The sequence below is a fragment of the Oryx dammah genome, unplaced genomic scaffold (assembly GCF_014754425.2).
Source record: "Oryx dammah isolate SB20612 unplaced genomic scaffold, SCBI_Odam_1.1 HiC_scaffold_2, whole genome shotgun sequence".
NCBI lineage: Eukaryota > Metazoa > Chordata > Mammalia > Artiodactyla > Bovidae > Oryx > Oryx dammah.
In genome coordinates, this window is record NW_024070186.1 from 61,199,886 (window position 1) to 61,220,240 (window position 20,355).

Below are 20,355 nucleotides of genomic sequence, written 5' to 3' on the forward strand. Positions count from 1 at the left end.
TTATACTCACTGTTGAGATACTGAACTTCCTCTGATAAACATTAAGTGATGATTTTTCTGTCAATTATTTTCTCCATTACCTTTCCACTAAATCTCTATTTTCCTAGAAAAGTCACCAACATATACAGCAGAAAAATAAGATGGAGGCCATCAAATTTTTAATAAGTGTATTGATATTTTGGCAACCATCTATCTGAGATGAAATAATAAGTACACGAATATAGGCGTACAGATAGATATTTTGGCAGTTCTTGATTTGAAAGGTACGTTGAGGAGTTATTAACCTCCTGCTTTCAAACAGAATTCTCCAAATGTCTCCAGACTGACTTATTTTCATATGTCTGTAAGAAGGAAAATTTCAAAAACCTTGGCAGCAACTTGTAATAAGCCTGCTTACTTGAAGTCCAATTGTGCTGCACATTTTTATGAACTTTTTTTCCCTCAAATAGGAATTAAATCTTTAATTTAAATGGAAACCCAAGGAACTGACTATGAGATAGCAAATGTTTTATCGAATCTATTTAGTTTTCTTACAAGAGAAGAAACTGAGACTAACAGACTCCTTAGGTGGTATTTGAAACCAGGTCTATGTTGGACTCAACTATCCAGGAATGTGCCTCCTTTCATTCAACCCATCAGCCAACCAATCATGCTTTTGATACCCACTTATACAAACTGTGTCCCTTTTATGCAGTTCCATAAAGATGAAATCTACTAACTGTGAGGGAACCCAGAGATGGTCCCCCGATGACGCGCTTCACGCTGCCCACATCTGTGAGTCTGTGTTCGTCGTCATCCCACCTCCCGTAAGCCAGGTCAATCCCACCCACAAAGGCCACCGACTGGTCGATGATGACGAGTTTCTCATGATGAGCCCACAGGTATACGCTGGACGACACGTGATCCGGGTGCCTCATCACCTTGAGAGGAAAAGACCCACACATGTAGTATGCTTTCTAAAATGCCTTTCATACTATAATACAATAGGTCTGTTTATACCCTCGAAGAGCATTTCCTACAATTCAGATATTGAAATGTGCTATCTATACATCGAAGGGAATCCCCAAACTTCTAATTTTATCCTCAGTATTTAGCAAAGGAAGATCCCTGGTTACTTTTCAAGACTCCCCTGCCCATTCTGGACCCTCACGCTTGTGGGGAGCTGCCATTCAGCTTGAAATTTGGCCACATATTTCAATAAAGGTCAGCTCAGTGGGAGAGCAGATTCCTTCCCCTCCACCAAAGGATTACATTGTATGTGGTATTACTTAAAAAACACTAAAACTTTTGAACCAGCGTCTACCTCTGACAAAAATTACTAAGTGTATTGATATTTTAGCAGTCATTGAGTTGAAGCAGTAAGTATATGATATAGGGATATAGATGTTTTGACAGCTCTTGATTTTAAAGGTACTTTGAGAAGTTATTAATCTCCTGCTTTCAAGTAGAATTCTCTCTAAACGATCCCAGACTGACCTATTTTTGTATGTCTTTAAGTGGAAACATACCAAAAACTTTGAAGACAATTTTACTGTTTAACAACATTTTTTTACTGTGGTGAAATACACATAAAATTTATGGTTTTAACTATTTTTATGTGTACAGTGCAGTGGTATTAAGCATATTCATATTGTACAACCATCTCCAGAACTTTTCATTCTGCAAAACTGAAACTACACTCATTAAACAATAAAGCCCCATTCCCTCTTCCCCCAAAACTCTAGCAACTACCATCTACTTTTTATCTCTGTGAATTTGACTACTCTAGGTACCTCATATAAAAGGAATCTATCTTTTTATGACTGGCTTATTTCACTTAGAATCATGTCTTCAAGGTTCATCCACATGATTTAAGATATGTCAGAATTTTCTTTTACTTTTAAAGACTGAATAATATTCCATTACATGTATATGCCAATTCATTAGTAAGAGTGTGATATTAAAGTGTCCAACTATTATAGAAGTGCTTTATTTCATCCTTTGATTTTGTCCATGTTTGCATAATATATTTTGATAGTCATTATTAGGAATGTGAATGCTTATAATTATATTTTCTTGCTGCACTGAAACTTTTATTAATATATAATATCCTTCTTTGTCTACTGTAAACTTTTTTGATTTAAAGTCTATTTTGACCCATATTAGTATAGTCATTTCTGCCTTTTTTTGGTTATTATTTACATGGACTATCTTCTTTTAATCAAGAAAAATATATAATCATTATATACTTTAAGCCTACTGGAGATTTATTATTGTCTTGAAATATCTCAATAACTGGGCAATATTTACTGATAGGCTTGTCCTTGGTTAAATATCAAATGGCTTTTTTCAAATTGTTTATCATGTTTATTCACGTTAGTAGTACTTTCTACTAAGAGCTTTTAAGGAAAACGCTTTAAATCCTTAAGGAGCTCTTTTTGTGTCTATCAGTATTCAAGGGATGTCCCAGGGAGCTCACATCTAAGAGGTTTCAGGATAACCTTAATGAAGAGTATGGAAACTTGATGGGACTCTTGAATATTAAAACAACTCTAGGAATAATGTTCTTGGCTAAACGATCAGGGTAAAAGAAGCAGAAATGAGAACTCTGATGATCCCATCAAAATCAGAAATATAAGAAAGTATGTGTGCTCAGCCGTGTCTGACTCTTTGCAGCCCCATGGATTATAGCCAACCGGCTCCTCTTTCCATGGAATTTTCCGGGCAAGAATGCTGGAATGGGTTGACATTTCCTACTCCAGGAGATCTTCCTGACCCAGGGATTGAACCCGCCATCTCTTGCATCTCCTGCACTGGCAGGTAGATTCTTTACCACTAGCGCCACCTGGGAAGCCCATAAAGTTCATAGTACTATTTACTCAAAATATACATGAGGGAATTCCAAAGATTGCCACTGCTCAAAGCAAAACATATCTGAAAACTGTAGAATAATAAAGAAGAAACATTTTTCAGCAAGATGACCCAAATACCTTTATGTTGGGGTGTAGACGCATCAGAGTCCTCTTGCTGTATTCACTATTGATTCCAAGGGCAAGTTCCACCTCTTTGTAGAGCATAACGAAGATTCTTACCCCTTGTTGCTGTCACAAGAAAAAAATACAGGGAAAAATAAGAATTTCTGGAAGTATGCTACGATTTTCTTTTTCTTCCTCCTTTCTGGGCATTGTATTTTCTAAAAACTTCTTCTATAAACAAGTATAATAAAATATTTAATGAAAACTGCCACAGAAATGTGTAGATTAAGACACAAATATAAAAAATAAAAAGCTACCTCCTTTCCATTCTATGCATACTGAGTCAATATTTGACTAATTACAACCAGAATGTTGAAACTGCAACTTTAAATACTAAAAATGTCTGATAGTCTTACACCTTTGAACACCTCCAAACACTTGACATTAGAGGAAAGTTTTGATCTGATTCATTGTTACAGAATTAGGGTCTTCTTTTTGTTTTTATCATACCACAATGAGTTGAAATAACAGTGTTTTTTTAACACTCTGATGATAAAGTATGCTAAACATGCCTTAAATGTTTTGGGGGATATTTTCATAGATTTTTTTCTTTATTAAAAATTATTTCAGTGGAAAAACATTTCTCACTCTTCAGAAATGAATGTGTTGGTTCACACTCTTCACCCATAATTAAATCATTAAGGCCTATTTCACCACTGAAATGACTTCTTCAGAAGTCAGCTTCTCTAACAATCAAAAACCCCTGAGTTTTAGCAGCAGCCCACAAATTAACATTGATCTGTCCCTAGACCTTGGACCTAAAGGAGAACAGACAAAGCCATTGTGAAGGTCACACTGAATCAAAAGTGGCTCATAAACTTTAATATGCTGTATAAATAATATTTATCATTAATATTAACCATCAAAGAGAATGTCCAACAGCTGGTAGTATAGGAAAGTACCATTATTTTTCTCTCTTAGTTCTGGGTAGTGACAAGGTCTTAGCTTATGGTTAATTTTGCTTGACACTTGAATGTTCTCCCCTCTCCTTGTCCTCTTATATGGTTCCCCCATTAACAGACAGCTCCTCCAGGAAACTCTATATTGTTTATCCTCATTACTTATATCATTTTTTTACTTTTTAGGTTTGCATCCTCAGTACTGCTGTGTAGTTTGCAACACTGAATTTGCACTTTATATACCCAGCAGCTCTGAAACCATTCTGGATGATTGCTGAAACCATATACAGGATACTGTAGCTACACATAGACATTTAATATCCTATAGATTTAAAGGCAAGAAGTTTCCCATAATCTTTTCTAGAGTATTAGAGATGCAAGTGTATCTAATAAACTATAGTGATGAATAACAATTTTGTTATAGTTTGAATGTCAGTTCAGTTCAGTCGCTCAGTCGTGTCTGACTCTCTGTGACCCCATGAATCGCAGCACGCCAGGCCTCCTTGTCCATCACCAACTCCCGGAGTTCACCCAAACTCATGTGCATTGAGTCGGTGATGCCATCCAGCCATCTCATCCTCTGTCGTCCCCTTCTCCTCCTGCCCCCAATCCCTCCCAGCATCAGGTTCTTTTCCAATGAGTCAACTCTTCACATGAGGTGGCCACAGTATTGGAGTTTCAGCCTCAGCATCAGTCCTTCCAATGAACACCCAGGACTGGTCTCCTTTAGGATGGACTGGTTGTATCTCCTTGCAGTCCAAGGGACTCTCAAGAATCTTCTCCAGCACCACAGTTCAAAAGCATCAATTCTTAATCCATGGTAATTAGGCATTGTTCATAATGAACATTCAAGTCACAAATTTAAGAAGACTTACTGGATTGAACACATCAAATTTATAACAACTGGACATTTTTTCAATGTTACAAAAATGTGAAAAAAACATAGGAGTTAACATTTTTAGTCTGCAAGATATAAAACCTTGGAATAAACAAAACATGTTTACAATTCCCTAGTGTTGCTCTGCCAATACTAAGGAGCATATTTTAGTCCCTAAATCCTTTAGAATAACACATCACTTCAAGAAACTAACTTTGTCTTACTTCGTTTTAGTAATATCTGAAAAGTGTCATATTTCTGAAGGGATACACCTGATTTACATTCTGGACTGCATTAAGGAAACCTGAGTACTAGCAGAAGACCCGTTCTTGCTCTGAAAAAAACAGGATTAAAATACATATGTCATTTTATTTCACTGGTTAACAACTGACTTTTGGAACTTGCTTATCATTTATACATTATGCAACTATTATTGTAATCAAGTACGAAAGTACAGCGGAGAAGGCAATGACACCCCACTCCAGTACTCTTGCCTGAAAAATCCCATGGGCAGAGGAGCCTGGTAGGCTGCAGTCCATGGGGTCTCTAAGAGTCGGACATGACTGAGCAACTTCACTTTCACTTTTCACTTTCATGCATTGGAGAAGGAAATGGCAACCCATTCCAGTGTTCTTGCCTGGAGAATCCCAGGGACGGGGGAACCTGGTGGGCTGCCGTCTATGGGGTCGCACAGAGTCGGACACGACTGAAGCGACTTAGCAGCAGCATGAAAATATAGACTTGAGTAAAGAAATAAGGAAGTGAAAGGATTAATTCATTAAAGGCAGGAAGTGAACAGATTAATTTCCAATGATCTGGTCAGTGAGTGCTCTAAATGAAAACTAGAACATTATTTTATTTTTGTCTTCTACTCTTTAGATTTACTTTTCTATTTAAATATTTTAGGATTCAGCAATGAGTAACAGTTTAAAAAATAGCCTCCCACTCAATGATGCAACATAAAGTTTAAAACCCCCAATTTCAACCTAAATTAAAGAACATTACACCTGACATCTCTCATCACAGTTCATTTGTTTTAAAATGGATGACATTTTACTTCTTAGGCTTGTGAGATTATTACTCAAGAAGGACAGTAGTTGCAAATTAGGAACTGGAGTGAATCTTATAATTTTCCATTTATCTGCATAATGAATGGATTTTTTATATAACAGAGATGCTGGCACTAATGGATTATAGTATTGATATTACCTTCCATCTACTAATACCTGACATTTTCTTCTTTACTGTGTCTTTCCTCATTGAAATAAATTAACCTATAGGAAGTAGGATACAGACTTTTAAGTCATTCTAGCTTAAAAAGAAATGACTAATAAGGAAGTAATTAAATATAAAAAGTTCATTTTTATGTAGTCTGGTTTACAGTTGTTTACTTACACCACGCCCACAATAAACAGTTGATTAGTGACAATATTCTTGTGATAATAAGGAAATAAGTTCCTCTTCTTTTGGTCAAGGCATTACAAACTATCATAAACTCTCAGCTATAAAGGGCAAAGCCAAATATATCCCCTTGGAATGAAGGCATTTGTTGGGTCCTAATAGTGCAGACTAATACAAAATATGGGAATATTTGCACATAGTGAAAGCCAAATCAGAAACAAAAGGACGATGTTAATTCTGTAATTAAAAAAAACACTTTTGAAGAATCGGATGTTTTATCAAAGCCTTTCAGTGACTCTAGGGGAAATTACCCTTTGCTCAAAAGTATTAATAAGATAAGTGGGAAAAGAGATGGCCCTGAACTTGACTGTGTTTCTTACATTTCTATGTTATATTATTTATCTTTGCTGAAGTCAGCTAACCCAAGGATTCCACACAATAAACTTTATGACACCTGACTTTAGAAAGATAAAAGTTCTATCCTCTTTTCTAATTCATTTTTAATCAAGTAGAACAGATACAATACTATAAACAGTATGAACTTTTAGGTGCTTTACACATACAAATGTATATGAAGAAAATGAAAAATAAAAAAATGTTTATAGTTGACATCAAGAAACTTTGTTTCTGAGCCAGCTTTTTCTCTGATTGTTCAAAGCACAGTGGTCAAAATATTTTCTAAATGTAGTACAGTTGGTTCACTGCCTAAAGACAGCTTAGCTAACACACCCCCAGAATAATCACTAATTTTATCACCTGTCAAGGACTTCCCTGGGGAGTAGCACAGCAGGGATGGATGGTTTGTAATATTTTAAGAAAATGAAAAGTAAAGGATAAAAAGGAATCATATCCTCACCATTGAAATGCAAGCAGCCCTGGTAGGTAACAGCACAAGAGCTCATAAGCTTTTCTTTTTCTTTCCAAGACAATTTTGTTTAAAGCACAGTCCTTAAGGTTGAAGATCCCTTCCCTCCTTCCCCATTTCACCCTTCTGGCCCACTATTTTGATAAGATTCTCTTTGATTTTTCTGTTCAGTGATGTGATTATTCATCTCATTTGATGAACGTGGACATACTTCCCTGCTTTTGGTCCCTGATTGCAACTTTAGAATGTGCTCTGCGGTCCAGGACAGAAAGAAACTAACTTGATGACAAAATCCCCCTGAGAACTAAGGTTCTATAGTTCTCTAGATTGCTGCACTTGAAGAATCTTCCGGTGCAGTTCTCATCAGAAATGTCACGTATTTCTATGGTTAAAATATACAAAATGGATACAGGGATGCAGTTACCCATAAGCATCATGCAATTTGTCTTACCTCCAGTACAATAAATTCAAACCTGTACAAACCCTGGGATGCTGCTTTGAGTTGTAAACAGTCTGTCTCTCAACATCGGTTTAAATTTTTTAAATGATGACAGGGGATAACAGAAGACCAAAGAAACAGGAAATATCAACTTGGTTACTACCAGAGAAACAAAATATTGTATTTTTCCCCTCAGAAACAGCCATTAAAAGAGATGTTTGCCTATTGTTGGCTAAATTTCTCCCCAAAGAACTACAAAATCAGATAGAAGAAAAAAAAGAATTCATTTCATTCAACCTTATGGACCTCTGGGATCCATTAATGCAAGAATAAATGCTATTTCAACCCAGTACTTTGAGAAGCTAGTGGCTTTCAGAAACTAAATTATGTATGTAAAGCAGTGTTTATGAGCATATGAAATATCAATTTGGAATGACCTGAGTGTTAAAAATTTAATAATATGGTGTAGCTGGATTAGAGAAGAGAAATTCTATTAAATGTACCACTGAGAAATTAATGTTTAATAGTATTACTCTTTCCTTAGGAGATTTAAAAAATCATTACATGTAATTTAAAAATTACAAGTTTCAAAAAAGCAGATGAAATTGAAGCAAAGCACCATTATCAGTCAGTAATATTTATTTGGCCGTGGTATTCACCTGATACCTCACAGCGTTCATGGGCCATAAAGGCAAAGAGAAATCACGACAGTGGTCGGAAAGGCACCTGGACAGGTACGCTGAGGGGAATAAACAAACACACACCAGCCAACATGGAGTGGAGGACCAGACTTGCAGGATCTTTCTCCTGAACCCCGCTCTGGAAAAAATGACTTCCTTTCTGGAGTATACTTAGGTGTCCTGCAGGTACCTCATAGTCCCATGATCTAAAATGTAGCTCTCTGACCCTGGGTTCTTCCCACTTCCTTCCTCTGCCACATTCACACCATTTTGATCAGATCACCCTTCGTCCATCACACCTCCCACTGTTTTTCCATGAAGTTCAAACCACTGGCTTGGTTCCAAAGCCTCCCCATCCCAACTGCTTTTTCAGCTTGATGCCCCATCCTACATATGCTAACACTCGTATGCTATCAACCTTGTCACCTCACTGTGATGCACAAGGACTTAGAATTCCTGCCTCCAGCATGTTTCCTCATCACAGTTCCTATACCTAGAAATGGCTTCTGTTAAAATTTTTGGCCCATCTTGAATGCTCTAAACCCTTCATGCTGTGAGGGGCTTCCACACCAGACCTACCCAATGCTCTCCCTCCTGCTTTGAATCTTGGCACTGACTCTGTACCCAGCTGACTTCTATATAGATCTTTAAGCTCCTTCAGGTCGAGAATCGTGTCTTTCATTTTTGTACATGCTCATATGATTAGCCAGTGCCCTAACGTAGGAGGCATTCAACAGAAACACGTCAGCTGAAACCTAAAAGAGTAAAGCATTTGATAAGCATGTGGAGAGAAGATTTACTGGTATGACTGATGACTGGAAGGGCAAAGCTGGAAAAGTGGATTACAGTGGAATTTCTGTAGTTAATTTCTGGAGGAGAAATAGGAAAGGTGCTATTTCACAGAGAGAAACATGGAGAAAGTTATAGCCCATTCAATATGTAGAAAGACGTCTGGTAAGGCTAGGGCTGAGCCCAGGATGCGAGTCCTTCAGCAAGCCATCCCAGGGGCAGGGATGGGGTCCTAGTCACACACATGACATCCTTAGTTATTAGCATAGGACCATATACAGAGGACACACTCAGTATCTGTATGCTGGATTATGTAATGAATATGCAAAGAATACATGTAGGACTAGAATTTCCAATTTTGTGAATGAAAGTCTATTGAGATAACAGACAGACTAGCCTAGAAAATGATGCTTTGGCAGAACATGTGTTGGAAATAAAGAAAATCAACTTCTTTTGCCTTTAACATCAGCAGTGAGGAGTGCCTATACCTACCCCTGGATATCCTAAACTAAATGCATGGGGAAAAGACATGGAAAAAAGAGGGAAAGGTGAGTGAGGAAAGGGATATGGGAATGTAGAAGATGGGAAAAAAGAAATGAGTGATGGCTGTGAGAATAGAAAATGCTGACCAAATGCTGACCTCAATTACTCAGGATCTGCAAATTCTGCTTGAATGTTTAATTACAGAATTTAAAAAATTAAGACAGTTTCAAATAATAGTAAAAAGGCTTTGCTACTGTTGTTTAGTCACTAAGTCAAGTCTGACTCTTTGTGACTGCATGGACTGTAGCCCTCCAGGCTCCTCTGTCCATGAGATTATCCAGGCAAGAATACTGGAGTAGGTTGCCATTTCCTTCTCCAGGGGATCTTCCTGACCCAGGGATTGAATCCATGTCTCCTGTATTGGCAGCCGAATTCTTTAACCACTTAGCCACCAGGGAAGCACAATAAAAAGGCTGCTGCTGCTGCTAAGTCACTTCAGTTGTGCCCAACTAGCACTCCCTAATTTGGACATGATTAATAACAAAGTTAGATCCATCCTAATTCAACTTAATTTAACTTGAGGGTCAACCACATAAAAAGATTAATTGTTATTGTTTTCTGTTGTTTTAGTCACTAACTCGTGTCCAAGTCTTTCATGTCCCCACGGACTATAGCCTACAAGGTTCCTCTGTCCATGGAATTTCCCAGGCAAAAATACTGGAGAAGGGTGCCACTTCCTTCTCCAGGGGATCTTTCCAACCCAGAGACTGAACCCACGTCTCATGCATTGTAGGCAGATTCTTTATTTCTGAGCCACTGGGGAAGCCCAAAAATTCATTAGAAATATGAATGCAAAGTAGTCATTGGTGAGCCTATACTGCTTCAGTTATTTACTTTTTATAACAGAAAGAGCACAGTCAATGCTCTCCCAGAATTTATAGCGTCAATTTACCATAAACTCTTTCCAAACTGGAACCAGTGGTTTTTATGACCTTCCTTTGATATTCTTCAACATCCACTTGACCCCATCTGACTGAAATTATTCTCAGATGACTTTGTCTTTTGCTCGAATGACAAATAATGAAAAAAATAAAATGCTATGTTTCATTTCATCATTTATTATTCAATGATGAAATTTCATTACAATTTTTGCTTATAAAATTAACTGCCCATAACTGATTATAAAACAAAAAGAATAGAGCTGCTAGCATAATTCATGCTGTGAATTAGGTGAAAATAGTTATGTTTCAACAGTAATGGGAAAAAAAATAACAAAATAAACTTGAAAATAGTAAGTATTCCATCTTTTGTCAAATTCTAAAGAAAAATGTTATAAGTGTATATGAAGGGCTTTTCAAAAAGGCACTTCAGAGGCAATAAACATTTAAAAAATTATATCAGCATGTTAGTAAAGTACATACTGCTTTTCGCTTAAGAATGCAGTCCAACCTCCAACGATTTCCTTCAACCACCGGACGTTTGAGGAAGATTTCTGGACTCAACCTGAAATCACAAAACCAAGATTTCAAAAAACTAAAACAAAATATTCAGTTCTGATTGTGTCATAGGAAGCAACGGCAATTTTAGCCCAAATGCCATTATCATCCTCCACTGTGGCGAGTCACCCAAAGTTCTCTATGAGTCCCTGTACAACTTCATACTGGAACAACCTTTATCCAAAAAAAAAGGCAGTCTCAATTTCTCTGTTACTCACATATCATACATACACACACTTGCAAATACTATTGACTGTCTGCCCAACAACCATTGTCACCTTTTCCTTCCTTGGTATCAGGGCCTACCTCCCATGACTGAATGTGAATATTCTGAATAATTGCTTCCTCACTCTTGTGTTTAGCTCCAGTTTATAAAGTAACACAATCCTGCATAATGAGATATATGAGGAAGTACACAGACAACATCTGCTGGATCATCGAAAAAGCAAGAGAGTTCCAGAAAAACATCTATTTCTGCTTTCTTGACTATGCCAAAGCCTTTGACTGTGTGGGTCACAATAAACTGTGGAAAATTCTGAGAGAGATGGGAATACCAGACCACCTGACCTGCCTCTTGAGAAATCTGTATGCAGGTCAGGAAGCAAAAGTTAGAACTGATCATGGAACAACAGACTGGTTCCAAATAGGAAAAGGAGTGCATTAAGGCTGTATATTGTCACCCTGCTTATTTAATTTATATGCAGAGTACATCATGAAAAACGCTGGACTGGAAGAAACACCAGCTGGAATCAAGATTGCCAGAAGAAATATCAATAACCTCAGATATGCAGATGACACCACCCTTATGGCAGAAAGTGAAGAGGAGCTAAAAAGCCTCTTAATGAAAGTGAAAGAGGAGAGTGAAAATGTTGGCTTAAAGCTCAACATTCAGAAAACTAAGATCATGGCATCCGATCCCATCACTTCATGGGAAATAGATGGGGAAACAGTGGAAACAGTGTCAGACTTTATTTTGGGGGGCTCCAAAATCACTACAGATGGTGATTGCAGCCATTAAATTAAAAGACGCTTACTCCTTGGAAGAAAAGTTATGACCAACCTAGGCAGCATATTCAAAAGCAGAGACATTACTTTGCCGACTAAGGTCCGTCTAGTCAAGGCTATGGTTTTTCCTGTGGTCATGTATGGATGTGACAGTTGGACTGTGAAGAAGGCTGAGTGCAGAAGAATTGATGCTTTTGAACTGTGGTGTTGGAGAAGACTCTTGAGAGTCCTTTGGACTGCAAGGAGATCCAACCAGTCCATTCTGAAGGAGATCAGCCCTGGGATTTCTTTGGAAGGAATGATGCTAAAGCTGAAAATCCAGTACTTTGGCCACCTCATGCAAAGAGTTGACTCATTGGGAAAGACTCTGATGCTGGGAGGGATTGGGGGCAGGAGGAGAAGGGGACGACAGAGGATGAGATGGCTGGATGGCATCACTGACTCGATGGATGTGAGTCTGAGTGAAATCTGGGAGTTGGTGATGGACGGGGAGGCCTGGCGTGCTGCGATTCATGGGGTCACAAAGGGTCGGACATGACTAAGTGACTGAACTGAGCTGAACTGAACACAGACAATGAGATGTATGAGGCGATAAATAGAAAAGTTCTTCCTCCGATGAAAGGAAGAGACACACGGGCACACACACAAAACCCCAGGGAAAGTGGCTCTGGGATGGATGCTGTATGAGGGCATGATGCTCAGATAGCTGCAGCCACACTGAAATTCTAAGGGCAAAGCCACAACCCTAACATCACTGGAGAACTTCACCAACTCTAGTACTGCCTAACTTTAATGATTTCTTGTTTTTATGTGGACCATTATTAAAGTCTTTATTGAATTTGTTACCATATTGCTTCTGTTTTATGTTTTGGATTTTGGCCATGAGGCATGTGGAATCTCAGCTTCCTGACCAGACATTGAACCCCCACCCCCTGCATTTTGGAAGGCAAAGTCCTAACCATTGGACCACCAGGGAAGTCCCTAGTACTGTCTAACTTTAGAATTCTCATTTAATGAGAGAAATAAATCCTAATTGTTTAAGTTACTTTCAGTTGAGTATTCTAACAACCCAGGCCAAAGTGTTCTAATTGATAAACATGAACACTGACTTCCTATACCAAGGAGCAATGTCCTTGGGAACCTGGGCTTTCCAAGCAGGGAAGAAGGCAGGCTTGCTGATAGGTAAGCTATTCCCACTGTGAGAATGGACCCCTGGGTTCTTCATAGTAGTGCCATGGGCAGCACAGTACAAGAGAGTCACTTTTTCTCTCGGGGTTAGGTTCAAAGTCATTGCCTGACTTAAACTGGTAAGTAGTGTGCTAAGCTGCTAAGTCACTTCAGTTGTGTCTGACTCTGTGTGACCCCGTAGATGGCAGCCCAACAGGCTCCCCCGTCCCTGGGATTCTCCAGGCAAGAAGACTGGAGTGGGTTGCCATTTCCTTCTCCCATTTCTCTTCTGTAATGGGAAAAACAAACAAAAAAGCAATAAAGTTTCATCTGCTGAAATGCTAGACCTGGAGGAGCAGGGTGAACTGTGTAAGGATCAAAGTCTTACAGAACACTAGGGTGAAACAATGCCTTGCCAAGGGGTCTTTGAAGCATGGGAAAACCACAGGGCTTTAAGGAGCTAAGGAGATTAAAAGAAATAATTTTACGCTCTACTAAATTCAGTTAAAGAAAATAAAAATCCAGAGAAAAAGTATCTAAAAGAAACTTGCATTGGATAAGATAAATAAGAAAACAGATAATAGAGGGGTGTATACAGTATAAATATTTACATATTTAGCTTAAAACAGGAAACAACTTGAACAAAAAATATAGCAACTGACAGGAAAAGATCTAAGATGAATTAAAAACAAATCTGTTTTAAATAGAAAAGTGTGTCACTGAGCATTGCTAGTTCACGGAAAGTAGGACATACCCAACAACATGTATGTGCTTGCAATTTTCAATGCACACATTAATTATGGGCTCAGAGGGCTTCAGTGTGGGGGCCATTTTCAGGTCTATACTCTGCAATTAAGTCTTTATCATCTTTTTTTAAAATCTAAAAACACCATGTACCCTGTATGCAGAGGATTCTACTAGATACTTTGGAGGATCTCAGGCAGGCTCTCAAGGAAATCTCGATTTTGAGCATAATGTATGAAAAGATAAAAATAGTCATGCTATGAAAAATGACAGTCATGCTATAAACAAAGCATAAACAATGGCAAGTACAGTACAGCTATGGCTCACAAGCATCATTATGTCAGGATCTTAACTAAGTAATTATTAGCTAAGCAAAATTAAAAAGAATTGTATGATACTACATTTCATTGGGTTTTGGACAACAGTGAATGTAAGATGCATATTACTGTGTGTACCAGTAAGAAAGAAAAAATGATGACAGCTATAAGATGTTAATGAGTGTGAGATGCATTCCACATTCAGAGATGTTAAAAAGTACTTCTAAGTAAAGGCTCTTCTTAGAAGATTTTATAGTTTTAAATGCTCATATGAGAAAGAAAATGTTTAAAATAAATCATCAGAACATTCATCTTAAGAAAATAGAAAAAAGAATAAATTAAGAAAAAGTAAGAAGAATGGGAATAATAGATAAGAATAGACCTTAATGCAACATAAAACAGAAAAACAATAAACTCAATAAAACCAAAATCTAATTCTTTGAAAGATTAATAAAACTGACAAACTGGTTAGATTAAAAAATAAAAGGGGAGTTGATTATTTTGTGGGAAGAAATAGTACCAATCCTACCAAGATTCACTCGGGAAACAAAGGCAGGGAAAACATGTACTTACTCATATAATGAGGCTAGCTTTATCCTAATATGAAAACCAAAAAAGAAAATCTAAGAAAAGAAAACACTAAGTACAATATCCCTAATGATCACAGAGGTAAAAATTTCTACCAAAACTTCATAAGTTATAAAAAGGATCATGACAAAATGGGGTTATTCCTAAGAATGCAAGGTTGGTTTAAAATCAATCAATATAATTCAGCACATTAATAGAAAACAGAAAGATTATATCAATATATGCAGAAAAAAAGTCTTGACAAAATTCAATACCCATTTAGAATAAAAACTCTCAATACATTTTAAGTAGAAAGGAATTTCCTCAAAGTAAGAAGTCACCTATTTAAAAATCTACCTAAAGCATATAATAAAAGACTGAAAGCTTTTCATCTAACACTGAGAAGAAGAAAGATGTCCATTCTCACTACTTCTATTCAACATTTTACTGACGATGCTAGCCAAGACAATAAGGAAAAAGAAAGAAAGGAAGAGAAAAAGAAATACGAAACATACAGATTATAATGGAAAAAGGAAAACTGTCATCATTCACACATCATATGTTCACCTATGCGGAAAAATCCTAAGGCATCTATAAAACAGTTACTCGCACTAGTAAGCAAACTAAGCAAGACTGTAGTAGGTAAGATCAGTATTAAAAAATCAACCGTATTTCCATATGCTGGCAGCAAATAAATGGAACACGAACTTTTAAAAATACCATTTACAAAAACATAAAAAACATGAATTACTTGGTGATAAGTGCAAGTATGTGGAAAGTACAAAACATTGATGAGAAAATTTAAGATCAAAAAAAAAAAATGGAGAGATATACAGTATTCATGAATTGGAAGGCTCAATATTGAGAAAGAACACATTTGTTCTTGACATATCTTCTAGTGAGTAGTGGTTTTACTGTTCTTTTCCCTCTGATTTCTCAGTTGGGAAGAGAACTGGAAATGGGTATTGGCACAGGCAGAGAGAGCCTCAGAAGTCCTCTGGTTCAGGCTTGAGGAAAGGAAGAGTGGGGCCTTCTGGCAGTGCTAGCGGAGGCAGGGACCAGCCCACAGGCATCAAAAACTCAGAGGAAGTGGAATTTTCCCTCCCAAAGGAAGAAATGTGGTTGCAAGAGGAGGATACAAATATTCATTGCTTGGCTCTGGATACAAAGTATCATTGCAGAAACTGTGTAACAGAGCAGGGCACATTTCTCTCAACAGCCAGAGGACTAAAAAGGGAAGCAGCAGGCAACCCACAAGTAGTGGGCAGATCATGGAGGGAGAGGAGCTCAGAAAAGCAATGCTATGTAAAGTTGTTTATGAACTTCTAGCTCACTCCCAAGCTGCCCACACATAAATTTGATCCTAAATATTATATAGAAGAATCTGAGAACTGAAATAAGAAACAAATCACTGCCCAAATTTGCCATTAGGTGGAGAACATGGGGGACAGATCTGGACAGCACTGCGAAGGATTTAAAAAGAGATTGTCACCAAAGACACACAGATAGAAGACTAGTTGGAACATTCTGCATGGACCTAATGGACCACTTTCCTGCTAAAACAGAAATACCAGTATTTTCTGTAAGATTTAAACAAGACCCAGAGTCATAATATTCAAAGCTTCCAGAATACATTAAAAAGTACTTGGCATACCAAAAAAAAAAAAAAAAAATCAGAAAAATCTCAACTTGCAGGAAAACCATTCAACAAATGCCAATTCCAAAATGATATGCTGGAATTATTTAATATAATTCTTTGCTAGATATTATAAAAATATTTCAACAAGGGTAAACACTCTTAAAATGAATAGATAGTCAAAAAGCCTCAGCAAAGAAACAAAGATATAAATAAAAGCCAAAGAGAAATTTTCAAGCTGAAAAATACTACAATAATCAAACTCTCAGTGAATAGGGTCACTAGAACAGAGGTGACAAAGGAAAGAATCCATGAACTTAGAGAGAGATAAAGAGAAATTATCCAATTTGAGTAACAAAAGATTTTTCAAAAAATTAACAAAGCCTGAAAGACCCATAGGACAATACAAAAAGATACTGATTTGTGTCATCAGAGACTCAGAAAAAGAGGAGAAAGAGGGAAATGCATGAAAAAAGTTTGAAGAAACGATGGCTGAAAATTTCTCAAATTTGATGAGTGACATAAACCTACAGATTCAAGAAACTCAGTGAACTCCAAACAGGATAAATTCAAGCACCACAATCAAATTGCTGAAACCTAATGACAGGAAGAAAATATTAAAAGCACTCAGAAGAAAAACAATGCATTATTTAAGAGGGGAACAATAAATCAAAATGACCATGAATTTTTCATCAGAAAACAGAGGCCAGAATGAACTGGAGTAAATTGTAACTAGAATGTATAAAGATCTTTTGCAATTCAGTAATAGGAAGACAATCCAATAAAAAAAAGAAGAAAAATAAGATTTGAACGTTCCTCCAAAAAAAACTCAACAGATGTCCAAAAGTCACAGGAAAATATGCTTACCATGAAAAGACATGCTAATACAACTTAAAATCACGAGAGACTATTGACTACCCTTTGGAATGGCTAACATTAAAAAAGAATGATGCTGGGAAAAATTGAAGGCAGGAGGAGAAGAGGGCAACAGAAGATGAGATGGTTGGGTGGTGTCATCAACTCAGCGGACATGAAGTTTGAGCAAACTCTGAGAGACAGTGAAAGACAGGGAAGCCTGGTATGCTGCAGTCCATGGTGTTGCAAAAAGTCAGACACGACTTAGTGACTGAACAACAGCAATGAAAAAGACTAACAACAGCAAGTGCTCGCAATGATGAGGAGGGATGAAATTCCCAAACATTGTTAGTATATGCACTTCAGAAAACAGATTGACAGTTTCTTAGTGAAAGTCGCTCTTAGTATTGATATAATGTAATAACTTGAATTTACTTTTTAAGATAAGGGTTATCAAATTATACACCATGAATCAAATTTGGTCCACTGCCTCTTTTAGTATGGCCCATGAGCTGTTACATTTTTAAAGGTTTATTAAACACACACACACTTGCACAAACAAGAATATGCATCAGAGACTATATGTGACCTGAAACAACTGAAATATTTACTTTCTGGCTCTTTAGAGAAAATGTTCGCCAACCCTGTTGAAAGTCAGAAGCTTTTGAACTTTTGGGGTCATAATCCACAGGAATACATTATGTATTCATCCCAGTATTTTCATCCATCCGTCTACCTACCTACCTACCTATCAATCAGTCTTCTATTGACTACTGAAATAAAAGTTGCACAAAATAATAACCCTAACTTCCACTTAGGGCTTCCTTTGTGGCTCAGAAGGTAAAGAATCCACCTGCAATGTGGGAGACCTGGGTTCGATCCCTGTGTTGGGGGGATCCCTTGGAGAAGGGAAAGGCTACCCGCTCCAGTATTCTGGCCTGGAGAATGCCATGGACTGCACAATCCCTGGGTTCACAAAGAGCAGGACACAACTGAGCGACTTTCACACTCATTTTTCCACTTAAGCTGCAACTCTCTTTTGTCTTCTTTCCTACCTTTTCTTATTGCATTATTTAAATAAAATTCTAAATATAACTTACTACCTCTCTGCCTAAAATATTCACCTATCTTTATCTGGACAGCTCCATCACCCAGGACTCAGGCCAGCCTCCTCTCCTGTGAAGCTTCCACAGCTCCTGCAGGCTCAGTCACTGCCCCTTCCTCCAAGCTTCCCCCAACCCCACCCTCATCCTGTGCCTTCTGCCATGCTGATCTTCACCACTGAAGTGAAGAAGTAAAATCGCTCAGTCGACTTCTTCTCCAGAGAAGGCAATGGCAACCCACTCCAGTACTCTTGTCTGGAAAATCCCACAGTTGGAGGAGCGTGGTAGGCCCCAGTCCATGGGGTTGCAAAGAGTCGGACACGACTGGGGGACTTCACCACTGAGCAGGCCCCAATCTGTTGTCCTGCACATAATTTTCTGACTGTGTATTGTCCAGGGTAGGGGCTGCTTTTCATTCATCATGCTGGACATGTGCCTGTCACATAGTGGCTGCTCATTAAGTATCTCAGAAATGAATGAGTGAATAAACTAACAAATGAAAGAATGGGTAGTTAAATGAATTAATGAACAAAAGAGCTAAGCACTTCTAGGTCCCAGGTTGTTTCTCATTTCATTAAATCTGCCTTTTAGTTCAGTTCAGACACTCAGTCGTGTCTAAATCTTTGTGACCCCATGGACCGCAGCACGCCAGGCTTCCCTGTCCATCACCAACTGCCAGAGATTGCTCAAATCTGCCTTTGCTTGCATATTAATTGTTTCAAAAAGAAAGTAACACAGTTTTCACTCATGTATATGATGTCTCTTGATTTAGATTAGAAGCTTCTAAAGGGCATGTGCATCTTCTCACTATGCTTTTCATTCTCTCAGATCCAGATATATCAGGGTGTGATAAAGTTTCTGAATGCTCACTTTTGCAATTAATTGTACAACAACAATTTTCTTCACTTGTTTTGAGGGAAGTTTCTGCAAAGGTTTTATTTCAAAGAGAGTGTTATAATAAGATGTTATCCTAGCATAGTCATGAAAAAGAAATAACCTGCTGATTTATTTTTTTTGGCTGACAGAAGAAACATTCAACATTCCATCTCTTTAGATGTTTAAATGAGAGCCAATATTTCAGTGTTCAGAACCTTCAAAACATATATTATTTGCTTGTGTAAAACATGATAACATGGGCTCAATGGAAATGCTATTTACAGTCTCTTTCATGTCCCAGTCAAACTTTCAGAAATACTTTTTAAAGGAAGATACCTACTACATTAAGCTTGAACCTATTCTCATAAGTGTGTAGAAAGTATTCAATCAAGAAATAGCTCATAAGTATGAAACTTTATTTCTGGTAGCTGACTTGAAGAGATAAAATTTGGCAAGAATAAAAGGACAAAGATTAAGCTCCTCCATAAATGTGAGAATAAACAGAAGCACAGACACGCTGATTATCACAAGCCTTATCTGCTGACTTTAGATCAATAGTTCTCAACCAAGAGGGACTGTGCGTCCCAGGGGACGTCTGAAGATATCTTGGTTATCTCAATTGGGACCTTGCTACTGGTATCAAGTGGACAAAAGCCAGAGATGCTGATGGTTCTAAACACCCCACAATACAAAGAACAAGCCCCCGCAATAAAGAATTATCTGGCTCCACATGTCAGTAGTGCCAAGGTTGGGAAAGCATGCCTTAGACTTAAACATTTCCTCATCACTGAGGCAAAACAGTAGAAAAAGATGAGTTCACATTCCTAATTACTCTCCTTTCCCCCAAAAACCTAGAATTAGGAAGAAATGAATTATGATGCTATTTTCATAGTTCAATAAAGATAGCATTTGGAAAGAAATAGGATAGGGAAAAATGGGGGTGGGAGGAGCATTTTAAGCAACTAAGTTCTTAGAAGGAAAACACATTTTAGACATTTTCATTTCCATTGTAGGAAATGTTAGCATCAGCAGTGGGTTTTAACCATCCTGGCAGATGGGTTATTGGAACTAAAGTCATACTACAAGGCCTACACCTACTCCAGGAGTAAAATTTCCCAAGAGCTAAGTGAATTTTAGATACA

General features: G+C 37.6%; 1 protein-coding gene across 4 annotated transcripts in view; it reads right to left on the bottom strand.

Annotated features, from left to right (window-relative positions):
• Positions 1–20,355, bottom strand: part of PLD1 (phospholipase D1) — a 231,167-nt gene that overhangs the window by 85,140 nt on the left and 125,672 nt on the right. For all 4 annotated transcript variants that reach the window (XM_040248810.1, XM_040248789.1, XM_040248799.1 and 1 more), the window contains exons 12-14: positions 10,869–10,950; positions 2,970–3,080; positions 720–920 (exon numbers count right to left, since the gene is read on the bottom strand). In XM_040248810.1, coding sequence (XP_040104744.1) covers positions 720–920; positions 2,970–3,080; positions 10,869–10,950 — 394 coding nt within the window. The remainder of the gene's footprint in view (positions 1–719; positions 921–2,969; positions 3,081–10,868; positions 10,951–20,355) is intronic.